This window comes from Oreochromis niloticus, linkage group LG17, assembly GCF_001858045.2.
Source record: "Oreochromis niloticus isolate F11D_XX linkage group LG17, O_niloticus_UMD_NMBU, whole genome shotgun sequence".
Lineage (NCBI taxonomy): Eukaryota > Metazoa > Chordata > Actinopteri > Cichliformes > Cichlidae > Oreochromis > Oreochromis niloticus.
In genome coordinates this window covers 19,426,538-19,440,973 of record NC_031981.2, presented here as the reverse complement: position 1 = coordinate 19,440,973, position 14,436 = coordinate 19,426,538, and the positions used below count along the sequence as shown (strand labels likewise).

Here is a 14,436-nt window from a genome sequence, read left to right as displayed (position 1 = left end):
GTGGCCCTGAGAGTTCAAATGCACAGCAACTTAGAAAACAACAGGTAACACAAAAATACATCAAAAGCACACAAAAAACAAACAAACAAACAAAAAAACAATCGTGAAACAGAATGAAAGTGTTTCTGGGGACATAATAACGTGACGGAACAGTGACAGAAACAAAAACATGTGAGACACGATTTATATAATACTGTAGACACACGTTTGCTATTAACTGTTTACTGTTTACTTTGTCACTTCTTTAAACCGTTCAAAGAAGTGACAAATATTTTTCTTCCCCAGAAACACTTCCATTTTTTATTTTTAAAATTTGCTGCGTTTTTGTATTTCCTGGTGTTTTCTTCAGTCACAGTGCATCTGACCTCTCAGGGACCACCACTGCAATCAGACCACACGTGTCTAAAATATCTTTCAATCTTTCTGTGATGTTATGCTGGCTGTGTCCGTCTTTTATATACAGTCTTTGGTTTAAAGCAAGAGATTGTTATAGATTTTGGTTTCCTGTTTAGTATTAGCTGAATTTTTTTCTTTATATAATATAAATAACTGAAGCTAGACACCATGTTGTGATTGGGATCACACCAGCTGAAGTAGATCCTGTATTTTCAACTGAGCTGCACACCTGCTAAGTTTCATGTTTGAATTTTGCACATTTTGACAGACAGACAGACAAAAACACTTCTGCCAAGCTCCTGAGCTCTGGCTTTGAGGTGGTTTTCCCTGCTTTGCTGAGGTCTCCAGAACCACACTCAGACTTGCACAGTGAAATCAATATGACTAATATATGCGTGCCTGGAGAAAATACTGATTTTTGTGGCTTTGGTCACATAACCCTTTCAAAACAGAGAATGGAAGTGTGTTCGGAGTGCGCACCTGCATATCATACACATGTAACATGCGCCTTTTCCCATGTGTGCCTTCCTCTGAGCCCTTATCAGTGTGCACGCCGGCCTGGGCCATGCATCATTTTCCATGCCAGCCTGACAGCTTTTCTAATCACAGCGTAATTAATCTATAACTCCTGACAGCCCTGACTATTACCCACCATTGTTTAAACACAACACATTATGTAATCGTCTGCATCTGCAGCTGGCTCTGCCTCTGACATGAAAAACAGTCCGCTTTCTCCATCCCTCGCTCAGCTCGCGTTCTTTGCATATAGATTGAACATTAAGATACTAAGTTGTGGCCTTGTAAGGCAGCAAGTGCAAGAAGTGACGGCGTTATTTACTTCATTGGCAAAGGACGGCGAGACGATGAAGTTCTGCCACAAAGGAGGAGAATTAAAGGTCCCGTGAGGGAAAGTTGGTTTGGAAAATGTGCGGGAAGACTTTAAGCACTGCTGTTTATTATTTCTAATGGTCACAGTGTCATCTTTTTATTTCTAATATGCACATAAACTGAAAACAAATGTGGATTCACGCTTTATTCTTCATAAGAAAAACAGCCTGCTGGCAAGTGGGCTTCTAATGCTCGTGGAGGGATTTTTTTACCTTTTGGATCTGCTGTTGGCACCGGCTCCAAAAAAGTTTTCAAGCATCATGGTTTACTTCAGCCTACTGCACATGCTCAGTATAGTTTTATCCACCTGCAGGCGTTACATGTGATGCCACAAAATGTAAACTGACAGCTAAGCCGTGGTGTTGTATCTAATGGTATTCATTATTTCACCCAAGTTTGGTGGTTTGAATTTTTCATTTTTTAAGTTGGATTACTGAATGCTTGTTTGACCGCATTATAAAACACTTATTAAAGACTCACAGAAAAAAACATATACAAGTAAATGTAGTTGCACTCAAAAATCTGACTCAATTAATTTAATGATATAAATAAGTTATACCGTAAATAGAAATAATAAAACAGTTCTTTCCACTCAGGCACACAAAACATATTTCTACAGTGCCATACATTCGTTGTCAGTGTGTGCATTAAAAAGTCCATTATTGCACATTAAAAATCCATCAAAATGCATATTGTGATTTACTGCTGTAATTGTTGTGGCATGTGTTATAATTCGTGTGTGTGTGTGTGTGTGTGTGTGTGTGTGTGTGTGTGTGTGTGTGTGTCTGTGCTGGGGGGGGGCTTTCAGTTCATTGTTTGTTTCAGTTTCATCTGCTGTCAGGCAGATTAAGCAGAGTCTTCCAGGATGCTGAAGATGTCTCCAGCGCAGCTAGCTGCTGTTTTCTGATGTTTTTATCATTTTCTGCAGAGCTGAGTGAGGACACTCTCAATGGAGCACCAGCAGAAAGACACCAAGAGATGCTGTGTGAGGTTCACCTTCCTGAGCACTCTTAGTCAGTGTGGACACCTTCTCCACCTTCTCCTTGTTGATGTATCAGGATGTGTGTGTAACCGGGTCATAAATCACATATTGTTATAATTACACAAAATGTGTTCTAAACCCCAAACTGTTTGTGGTATACCTGACTTTTAAGACCTCCAAGCCTGTAGTTATCTTCATTATCAGCTCATTATCAGCTCCTCCTCATCCTTTTCTTCTTCCTTTGGACTCTCTCCTTTTCTACAATTCCTCTGTGGGAGAGGTCAGTGTCATTTCTTTTCTAACACTAATTATATCTTTATCCACCCTGATGTTTGTGATTGTGTGTCTTAGTTCATTATTGTCATCATTACGCCTGTTTTTACTAGAACATGTGGTACTTGTGTGCTGTGTGCAGGAACACACCGGTTACATATGGAAATTCTGCTTCCTCTTAAAGTGAATAATCATTTCTTTTGTCTTTTTTGTTGTGTTATGGGATGTGGGATGTGCAGTGTGGATCCTAGTCGGACATCTTGGAGCAGTTTACTGGGTGGTATGGTCTCAAAGGCAGAGCTGTAGTTCTAATGCCCCGTGTTGCTCCACTGATGTTTAAAACACAAAATACTAAATATACCTTTGATTTGGGTAATAAAATTATTCTGGACAGTTCACCCGTCTTTTCCTGTTAAAAGGGCGTTTTGCCTCCTCACTGTTGCCAGTGTCTTGCTCATGATCACTGTGATTCTCTCTCCAGTAATATGGTCTGTGGTGTCCAGTGTGCACCCTGAGATGTGACATTTTAAATTCCCATATGTAATTTTAAATGACTGGAAAAAGGGTTCACAGCAGGGCAAATTGGAAAAATTTAGAGAGTAGCAGTAAAATATTCTGGGTCACAAAACAGCAGCAGCAGTTATGATCTTCTGCTTTCACATATTTGTATCTTAGGAAAGGTTTCTGACTTCCAGAATTTTTGGCTTTTGTTAGTTTTCCAAAAATGTCAGAGATGAAGTTCAAAAACTGAAACTGACAAATTATTATAGTGACATTTAAGAAGAAGAAGAAGAAGAAGAAGAAGAAGAAACGAGTAGACCTTCAAAGCAATTTTTTAAAGACTAAATAAATAATAGTTTTTTAAATTTTTAATCTGGTATTTTCAGTTTTTATTTTGTCCTCTATCTTCCTCTTTTCCTTTTCCCCCTTTCACTTTATCCTGAGCATGGAGCTGGTGGGAGGGGGTAAGGTGATGAAATGCGCGTGTGTGGGGCTTTGGATACAGTGAGGCTGGGCATGCAGAGGGCTGGTTCTCGGGGGCAGTGCACTTTAAAAGGGGCAGCTCGGATTCAGGTTGGAGTTTTTGTGCACCTTGCAGGGAAACAGATGGATCCCTTCTGGATTTTTAACCCGTGAATTCTTCTCGATTGTCCCGTACACGCTGGAAGAGTTTCACGGCCAGTCTGACGGTTACGCACAGGCGCGCAGACACCTCCGTGCGCCCGGAGGAGAAACGGTGACCATGCCGTTCCCCTCGGTGAGCTCCTGCAATGCCACGCACCAAAACTGCACCGAGAGCTCTAACTTTACGCAGCAGCTGAATAGAAACGACACCGACCCGTTCGGACGCAACGAGGAGGTGGCCAAGCTCGAGATCACCGTGCTGAGCCTGGCGTTCGTGGCGGCTGTGGTGGGCAACCTGAGCGTGCTGCTCGCCATGTACCGAGCACGGCGGAAACCGTCGCGCATGCACCTGTTCATGAAGCACCTGTGTCTGGCTGACCTGGTGGTGGCCTTCTTCCAGGTGCTGCCGCAGCTCTGCTGGGAGGTCACGTTCCGCTTCTACGGGCCGGACTTCTTGTGCCGCATCGTGAAGCACCTGCAGGTGCTGGGCATGTTCGCCTCCACCTACATGATGGTGATGATGACCGTGGACCGCTATATCGCCATCTGCCACCCGCTGCAGACGCTCCAGCAGCCCACGCAGCGCGCCTATATCATGATCGGCTCCACCTGGGCGTGCAGCCTGGTCCTCAGTACCCCGCAGTACTGCATTTTCTCCCTGAGCGAGGTGCGCCCCGGCTCAGCCGTCTACGACTGCTGGGGGCACTTCGTGGAGCCGTGGGGGGTTCGCGCGTACATCACCTGGATAACGGTCGGGATCTTCGTGGTGCCAGTGGCCGTCCTCGTGTTCTGCTACGGATTTATCTGCCGTACGATCTGGAGGAACCTCAAATACAAAACCCAGAGGAGAAAGAGCGCGGAAGCCAGCAAAAGCGGGATGCTGAGCCGGAGCTCGGTGAGCAGCGTCAGCACCATCTCCCGTGCCAAATTACGCACGGTCAAGATGACCTTTGTGATCGTGGTGGCGTACGTGGTGTGCTGGGCGCCTTTCTTCACGGTGCAAATGTGGTCGGTGTGGGATGAGACCTTCTCCTGGGACGGTGAGTGTCCAGCCAAAATATAAATCACACTTGTGGCAAAGTGTAAGTAAAGCGAATTGGCAGACTGAGGTTTAAGTAAATTTAGCGAACTCCACAGGTTTGGAATTACAAAGCTAAAGGCAGAATGCAGATTTTTAATTTAATTTAAATTTAATCCGAACTTCTTGTGAGAATAAACAGAAGCTGACAGCTCACGTATTCCCCTGTAACACTGTTATTTCAGCCTGTAGACACATCCACGTGTCTCCGTTTGAGCCACATCTTTTCTGGTGAGACATGTGTTCACCTTTGACCCAACAAAGAGGCACATCGCCACAATATATGAGGCAAAAATGCTTTACAGTCATCTAGAAATTAGCGCACTTGTCCACCTCGGTCTGCTGTCAAATTTTCTGCTTTGTGGCTCCTGAAAATGCAGCTTTACACGTTCCACCTTCTCTGAAAGGGATTTTAAGGGAATTAAAAGAATGCTAAAGAGCAAATTTTCTTTAATTAAGTTGTCTTTGGTTCAATTATTGGCGGCTCCAGTTAAATAAAAATCACAATATAAAACCTATAAATCCAAATGTAATATTGCACGTAGGCACGTGTTTAGCCTCGTGCCCGCATGCAGATGTTATTGTGCACAATAATTTAAACGTGCTTCAGTGCTCAATAACTTTATTTTACAAGGTGGTGAAACAATTTTTATTTTAATTAATTAATTAATTTCGTTGATTTGGGTTTATTTAACAAGAACAATGTGCACTACATATGTTACACCAGATAGAGCTAAAGGCTCATTTTCCTCAGATCACCCGATGAGATTAAAAAATGTGACACATTGAAAAATATGCAAAATGAAGCACCCTCATAAAACAAGGTGTACTCATAATGAAAGTACTTAAAGAAGAAGAAGAAATTACAGTTGAAGAGCAAACCATCAGCAAACCAACAGATACATTTCTTCAGTGCAAAGAAATTTAAGGCATGTGAGCCAAAGCTTCACACAGGCAGTAACTGCAGGCCTGAAGATGTTTCAGCCACATTTTCAAACTAAAATCGAAATTTTTCTTTTAGAGAAAAAAAAAAAATCCAAATCCCTGCAGCCTCAGGTGAAAAAACAGTTTGGTCCAAATAATATTTATACTTTTTCCTCAAATAATATTCATAATTACACACAGTGTGGCCTAACAGGGCAAAAGTTTTAGCATAAAAAATGTTAAGGCGCTAAACATTAATGAGCTGATTTACTGCTGGTTAGTTTTAACTTCTATCTATTTATAGATTTTTAACATCTGCATAAAAATGAGTAACTAAACCTTTAAAACTAATAACACGGAGTACAAAACACAACATTTTCACTCAAAATAGAAAAGGAGCAGAACATAACATCAGAACTGCATATCAGTAAAACACCTGAGTAACTTTGTTACATTGCACCACTGGTCCTGGTCATGCTCTCATCCAGGGGTGTCAGGCGTTATGACACTAGCAGTCCTCAGCTTATTAACTCTGATGATGTCATATTTTGGTGCACGTACGATAATGAACCATTCCTCACCACAATGTGAAATCTTCACATCTGCAAATGGTTTCAGATTTCACAATGCAAATGTCTAAACTACACAAGGAGTTAAATATAGTTTATGTTAGATCTCAGAATTACAATTTAATCACTTTATAAATTTGAGATTTAAATGAACGTGTTTACTGAAAAAAACCTCTAATGTATTCTCTGAGCTGTTACTGTGAAACTTTTGGATATTCTAGCGGTGATGCTCTCAGTCATATTTATATATAACGTTGATTATTCTTTGCTGTATTTGGCTCCAGAGTCCCAGGCAACCGCTAATCGCTAAGGAAAACCATGTAATGTCGAGGCTGTGGTGAAATTGTTTGCAAAAAGGTTTGATGTGATGTGATTTCTGTCGAAGACTCTGACTTGTCTGCAAACACTCACCAGCTCGTGAAGCTGTCAAAGCTGCCATGCAGACTGGAGCGAGTGGCTGACTGCCTTCAAAGTAAAAGCCTCTGAAATGCGTTGGTCACAGAGGTAAGCCGCAACTTTTACTTTGAAGTTTGCATTCCTTTTCTTTAGCCGGTGGGCAGCTGGCGAGTGTTTGCAGACAAGCTGGAATCGTCATCTGTGACCAAAAAAATTGCTGTTTATGACCGATTGTTGACTGGTCTCGACCCTGCATGACTGGGGCCCTATTTTAGTAAATTAGTTACACACATATATTTTTAAAGTTTGCTTTCCGCAAATTTCTTCACAAACATGTCTGTTTGCAACCAGAGGAGTCGCCCCCTGCTGGCCATAATAAAGAATACAGGTTGAAGGCAGTGCTGCATTGGCGGGTTGACTTTTTAAAATTATTATAATTTTACTGTTGGTGTAATTATGACTTTAAAGAGTTCAGACACTCCTCTCTTGGAGTAAAACGTGCTGCGGGGCGGAAAAATATTTTGCAAACACAGGCAGCGATCGAATCAGTGAAGTCATGAAGCATTTCTCAAACCTTTAAATTAGATCTTGATCATAGCTTACAAACTAGAATATGCTGATAATCTTTTGGCAGTTCTGTAAAAATTTGGTCAGTTTATAAATTGACAGATTCTAACCCAGTTTACTGTCTCACATATAATAACATTTCTCTCACACGTGAGGCTCAGTTTGGTTAAAATCTTTCATTTTAATTTGCTCCTCTCTGGCAGCAGTTTGGGTTCAAGATGAGACAAAGTGGTTAAATTGTTCCTTGGACTCAGAAAGGGATTATATTTAAAAAGTTCAGAGCTCTGACTGGTTTTACGCCAGAAAATGATATAACCCTGATGTTCCCTGAAAATGAATTCCCATCAAGCTGCTGGAAGCAGCACTCATGCCCTCACCAGTCAGTAAAGCTCTGTATGACAGTGATAATGAAATTCTTCAAGTGGGTGAGCAGACCAGGGCAGCCTTTTCTCCTTTAACAGACTCCAAGCTGCAAAATAAAATTCATATCCTGACTTCTATCGTCGGAAAATTACTCTGCACTGACATGCACAGGCTTGAGGTTTAATAAAAAATGTAAAAAAATAAATAAAATTGTTTTGCACATATCTCCTCTTTTAATTTATTCTGTGGTTAAGGTTGGCCACAAGTTTCTGCTTTCCAGTTTCTCTGTGACCTGCCACACTTCTCTATATTTTCTACTTTTTAATTGGTATTTTGAAAAAGCTGGAAACTTCACACATGGCTAAACTGGCTCAAAGATAAATAAAGAAAGCATTTAATTGGCTTTTAATTAAAACTTAAATAATTACAATATTGCAGGGCAGTCTTCCAAACTTACGCAAACACCAACACTTTCCTTCTAAACCATATCTGTTGTTAAAGCATGCATTTAATAGCTGAAGCTATTATCATATCATAGGGACGTTATTGGGCTTGTTGGGTTCTGCTGGAGGTTCTGTACAGCTGAAAAACTAGAACATTACAGATTTGAGATTTATTGTCAAACTTTATTTAAAAAATGCCAAAAATTCAAACAATGATTGATGTAGTGGTGTTGGTCGGTTGGCGAATGCTTTCAAGTCTAAATTCTGTTATTTTGGTCATCAGGGACATGGACATGACCAGGCTGGACCTCTATTTCTTTTAGAGCTTCATTAATTCTTTGTGGCACAGATTCAGCAAGGTGCTGGAAACATCCCTCAGACATTTTGGATCATTCTGACATGACAGCATCAAACACTGCTGCAGATTTGTCTGCTGAACATCCACGATGTGAATGTCCCATTCCACCACTTCCCAAAGATGCTCTGCTGAGCAGGCAACATTTTTTCAATTTTCTGCAGTCAAGAAGACCCTGTGTGTATTGTAGAGTCACTTAAATCACTTTTATCTCAATGCTGCAGTTCAGTTTAAACTTCAGCAGGTCATCTTTATCGTGTTTACGTGCCTAAAAGCACTGAATTGCTGCTCCGTGATTGGTTGATTACATATTTGTGTTTCTGTGAACACACACATGGGCGGGGCCACACTGGGAACCAACGATCATATCAGCGTCTGGATGTTATGTATGTTGTTTAATGACATTTTTGTCCACACAAAGGCCCCAAAAAGTCAACAAAAGTTCAACAGATTGTAGAATAACACAGTTTTATGACAAGAAGCACTGCAAGAGAAACTTCTGATAGGCCAGAAGTTGAACACTTTTGTATTTTCTACATATTCATGTAGTTTTATCTGTTCTTTTAAATGTACTTTAGGACGTTTGTGTTGTAGTAAAAGTCAGATGTTGATTTGTATAAAAGTATACTTCTAACAAACTAAGCAGCTCATTCTTTCTGTCATTTCTCTCACATAGAAGACGTTTTGGCTCAACTTGAAAGAAAGGCAGCCATGAAAAGCAAACATGAGGTCATAGGTCAAAGGATAGAGGTCACTGTGACATTTAGAATCCCCGTATACCAGTATCATCCGGTCAAAGCAGATGGCCGAGGTCTCTTCCTGTTAAAACTGAGTTTTCCTTCCCACCGTTGCCAAGTGCCTGCTGATTGGTGGAATTTTCTTTGTATTATTGTAGGGTCTTTACCTTAGAATATAAAGCACCTTGAAGCAACTGTTGTTGTGATTTGATGCTATATAAATTAAATTAAATTTAACTGAATTAAAGGCAGCAGAATTTTTATAGAATTTCTTTAAATATAAAAGTCATTTTATGAAAGTTTTACCTCATTTGACCTTAAAGAAGAGTTCAGAGGTTCAAAGTGACGTGATATTTAGAACCCACATACTCACCGTATGTCTATATGTTGTCAACACAAACAATGGCTGTTAGAAAAAAAGTTTTAAGTAGCTCTACATAGCATTATTGTCACGTTGACTGCAGATCAATCTATTCACCTTGAAGGAGAGGTCAGAGGTCAAATGTGACATAATATTTAAAATCTTTATGTGGTACTTTCTATGTGTTGATAATACACAGCAAACTTGTAAGAGGTTATATAAGTTATAAATCACTAAGTTGACCTTGAAGACCTTGGTGGATGTAAGTTATCGTGCTTACAAACAGAATGACACGCTGACTCTTTCAAACACATGACCTTCGGAGGTCATAAAGACAGGAGGCCTGAATATGATAGCAAGGCAAAATAATGTATTTTTAGAGTTGTTAATGTGTTTTTGCATGTATTTCTATTTGATGCTCTCCTCTTTGAATGCCTCACTCGACTTAACCATTTGCTCTGCTGTAATGAAACTTGTCTCAGCGGCTCCATCACGTCAGTATTACCATTTCTGTCCCTCCAAACCTCTGCCGCTGTCTCACAGCAAACAATCTGTCTTTAATCAGGAGAAAAATGCTGAGTCTCATGCAGACTTCAGCATCAGCTGTCCTTGTTATCGGTGGTGCAGGGGAGCTGAGCTGGTCTGTTAATACTGGCGTTAACTCAGGGTTACTTTGCAGGCCACAGCTACAAGAAGGCGGCCAAACCTCATTAAGAGCTGCCCAGCAGGCTGGCAGTACTCCAGTGTGTTTCAGACTGGTACATGTACTTTAAGAGGAAAAACACTTTGGTTTATTTGACGTCTCAAAGTGTGCTTCATAAATCTCTCTTCCCGTTTCCCCTGCAGACTCTGAGAATGCCGCCGTGACGCTCTCTGCCCTGCTGGCCAGCCTCAACAGCTGCTGCAACCCCTGGATCTACATGATCTTCAGCGGTAACCTGCTGTCTGACTTCGCTCGCAGCCTGCCGTGCTGTTGCCACCTGAGAAACCGGTTCCACCACCAGGATTCGGACAGCAGCATCCGCCGGACCACGCTGCTGACCCGCCTGCAGGGTCAACGCCCTTCAGAGCCTTTCAGAGACCTCAACCCCACCCCCAAAAGCTGCCCGCCAATCCCATCTGCATCCTGACCCCCAGAAACACTACCTGTGTGTGTTTATGTGTGTGTGTGTGCATGTTTAGTAAAACTGCAGCAGGTTTGCAGCAGTAATGGAAGGTATGACATCATCTGAGGGTGCGTTCACACCTACACTCTGTTTTCTTTGGTCCGATCCAGAGTGGGAAAGTTTACTCCAAGGGACATTTTTGGTGTTTGGCTTGTCTGGGTTCACATGGCTGACGTTTAATAACTCATTTCCAGTCTGCGGGGTTGGAGACTGTGGGGATTAGATGGCATCAAAACAAATCTAGTCACTGTAGCTGTTAGCATGATGGCCTCGTCTGCACTCGCCTTTTACATGTCAAAAAATAAATGTCCTCGTACCCACGAACGCTGGTGCTGCAGGGCTGCCTACCTGAGCTCCAGGAGTAAATAAATGCTGTACAGTACAGGCAGTGTGGATGTATTTCACTTTGAATGCACTACTGGGTGTGTTTCCTTGGAGAGCTGCTCTCGTTAAAGTATTTAAAGCATGTTTACGAGATCATTTTTTAAGACTTGAGGATAAGTCTGGTGTTATTCTGCAGTCCTTAAATTAATTCATGTACAAATCCCTTCCCCCTCAAAAAAAAGGAAAAAAAAGATTAAAGACCAGCCATGTGTTTGTCGCTTCTGCTTTCTCCCTCTAAACATACAAAACTTTAAAAATGTATTTCCAGCTCTTAAAGCCTCGATAAAATCCTCTTTGTTGTGCTGTTTTCTAAATTTAACAATCAAACAGGAAAATAGTGCATTTTGGGGGGACTATTTTCAGTGGTGGATGAATTTGAATTACTGTGAAATCAGTGTTTTAAAGACGCTGGTGTGGAAAGGTACTTTCTTAATGTTTATTGAATTCTTTTAGTTATAAAATGTGGAAAGTTTGGGTTAAACTTTTTTTTTTTTCAAAATTAAAAAACAAAAAACAAAACATTCACAAAAAGAAATTAGGTTACAAAATCTTTACCTTTAAGGAGCTGGAACCTTAAAACTTTGATAGTTAATAATTAAATCATGGAAATGACTCTGGGACAATCACACGTGTATCCACACTACGCTTGTTAAAAGTGTAAATCCTAATTAAAAGTGCTGTTTGTTCAGTATAATTAACACTGCCTCTGTGAACATCTGTTTAATTATTCATTTTTATTATGATGCTCTGATGCTCGCTCATGCTTTGCTGGCTTCTGTAACAGCTTTGAGCTTCTTTAGAGACTCATTCCCAGATGTGTTTGTAGATATTGAAGATATTTTATGAGTGTGATGTATTCTGTCATCTCTGTATTGCTGTAATATGTATTGCAATTGTTGTAAAGGAAGATAAAAGCTGTTGCTTGTGTTGTCACGTGATGTTCGACTGCTTTCTGTCTATAACAGGAGGGTTTTATAGGTGCTCACTTACCTGCTTTTAGTTACTTTCACTAAGTACAACAGCAGTGAAGAGCTAAAGTAATGAAAATGATTAGTTATAGATCTGTGGATTGATCTGACCTGCATAAGTCAGTAACCTTTCCTACAGACTATCATGATCATCAGACTTATGGTTTTCCTGCAGTGCCCCCATAAAACTGGACTTTCAGGGGTTTTAAGTGAAATATCTGAATAATAAATTGAGGTACTTCCTCATAGGATCAACCTTTTTTTCTCTAGAACAGGGATCACAAATTCGGTGGCTTGCATGAGAAACATGATATCATTTTAATTGATCAAGCTTGAGCATGTTTTGCGGCTCCATGAAGATTTTTGTCTTTGCTCAAAAATGTTTCTTGATGGTAACGGTTTCTGATCTAACCTCTTTAGCTCTGGTTCTCTTTGTGTTCAGAGTCAACATGTTTCCAGTGTGAATGTGTCAGGGTTGAGCTTAATAGTGAAATATTTATATTTTCTGGCCACTTGGAGCACCAAAAAGCCAACAGTGAGAGCTCAGTGTAGCTCAGACATTTATATGTTTAACAAACAAGTGCTTATCTCCACATATTACAGCACAGCATTATCATCCATTTCCAGCTGTTTTTGTCCCCGTCTGATAAAGACTTTCCTAAAGTGTAACCGTGGTGACATCATCAGCTGGTTTGTGAGACTGCATTTTGAGTGTTTTTGCTAAAGAGTGGACCTGAGTGACCCGAGTGACATCATGAACTCACTGCTTGAGAGTTGACGTGGTTTAACCAGCAGACGAAAGGGAAAAATGAGCACTCCTTAACTGGTTGCTGGAGGTTGCTGGGTGAAATCGAAAGAACGTGCTGCTTTAATCACTAGCAGATTTCCACAGTGGCCTATAGCGTGCATGGAAGATGGCAACTGGTCTGCAAACACTGGCTAACTAGCAGCTTAGCAACAACATTGGCTGGAGCCACCATGTTTCAAATGGCCTAACTTTTACTTTGAACAAACATTCACTATTTCCAGTTTGCACTGTCCTTTTTAATGTTTTACTGTCACTCAGCTGGTAGTTGGTGAGTCTCTGCAGACAAGTCACCACCTTCCATGCAAACTGAGGCGACTGTGGCAGTCAAAGTGACTGCAAGGAGGTTTTTGACAACCAGCTGGGGAACACACATTGCCCACAGACAATGAGTGTCACAGACGGGTTGGTCACCTGTTTGCAAAACCTCTGTATTTGTAGATGTGGTTTTAATTTAAGAGAGCCGTCTGTGAAACTGTAAAGTGATTGGCTAACACTTGGCCCATCTGGCCAAACAGGTGAAAATTACAGTTGGGATCAGCAGGAAGTTCAAGTCCAGGAGTGATTACCTGATTTTCAGGTTCAAATCCGACCCACAGTATGTCTCCTGCAGTGTTTACTGTTACTGTTAGCACAAGACAGTTTTTGTCTCGCACGTAAACGTGAGCTGCTTTTCTCTTAACAGCTGCAGGTGTTCTAATGATGCTGCTTTTCTGAGGTTCAAACATTTCTGAGGTTCTCCATTTCTGACATTGCTCTGCAGTAACAATAGTAACTGTGATGGCGTGTTTTTGGTAGCTAAACAACAGACTGGTGCATGAATGGGTTTAACAGGAGATGGATATCGTGACTCTTGCACAAGGCCGAGATGCAGCAGGTGCACCGGCCACTCACCGGATTTAAATGACTAAATTTATCAGCTCATGCCCGACAGCTGCCCAAGGACACTTCAGAAAATTACATGGGAATATTAAACTGCAGACCTTTTTTTTCTCTGTGCAATATCTCGGCATAAGTATGCTCATCATAAAAACACTTCAACAGGATTTTTCCTTATTTTTTTTACTCACGCAGGAAAACAGGAGTAATTGGAAGCAGGTTGGCTGCATGACATGCAACAGATGTGTCTGAAATTGAAAACAAATAAAAAGGTTTCAGCGCTTCAATCAAAGAGTTCATCCTGTGATTTTTGATTCATTCCTTGCAGGAAAAGTGAGAGCCTCCAGGCTGAAGTGAACCCCTGAGAGGTGGCAATGAAATGAACTATAATTTCCTGCCTGAGCCAACTTGATTAGTTTGAAAGCACCTACAAACCAGAACTTCAAAAGGTTCCCTGTGGACATGCTTAACACTCTTGTTCCAGGATCACATCACCCCCACTGACCTCTTAGAGATGTGTTTTTGTCAGATTTCTGCCGTGTGAACAGACACACAGAGCCAGTGCATGAAGGTGAATCTCAGATGAAAATTCAGACTGACTCTCATAACTCAGGACAGCTGAGGGGACACAGGAATGCAAAAAATGCTTATCTTTACACACCAGGGCCTCATATTTCAACCCAGGCTTGAGCCTGCGAATGTAAGGCAGCTCAGAGGCTTCATAGGAATCATATCTATGAAAGCAAATCATAAAAAAAGAGACACAGAGGGCAGACA

At 41.1% G+C, this 14,436-nt stretch overlaps 1 protein-coding gene across 1 annotated transcript; it reads left to right on the top strand.

The window, feature by feature from the left end:
• Positions 1-3,526: 3,526 nt before the first annotated feature.
• On the top strand, positions 3,527-14,303 carry LOC100695840 (arg8-vasotocin receptor). Its single transcript, XM_005475835.4, has 2 exons — positions 3,527-4,704; positions 10,304-14,303. Exons 1-2 carry the CDS (start codon positions 3,783-3,785, stop codon positions 10,585-10,587), a joined length of 1,206 nt encoding a protein of 401 aa, XP_005475892.1. The 5' UTR covers positions 3,527-3,782; the 3' UTR covers positions 10,588-14,303.
• Positions 14,304-14,436: the final 133 nt, after the last annotated feature.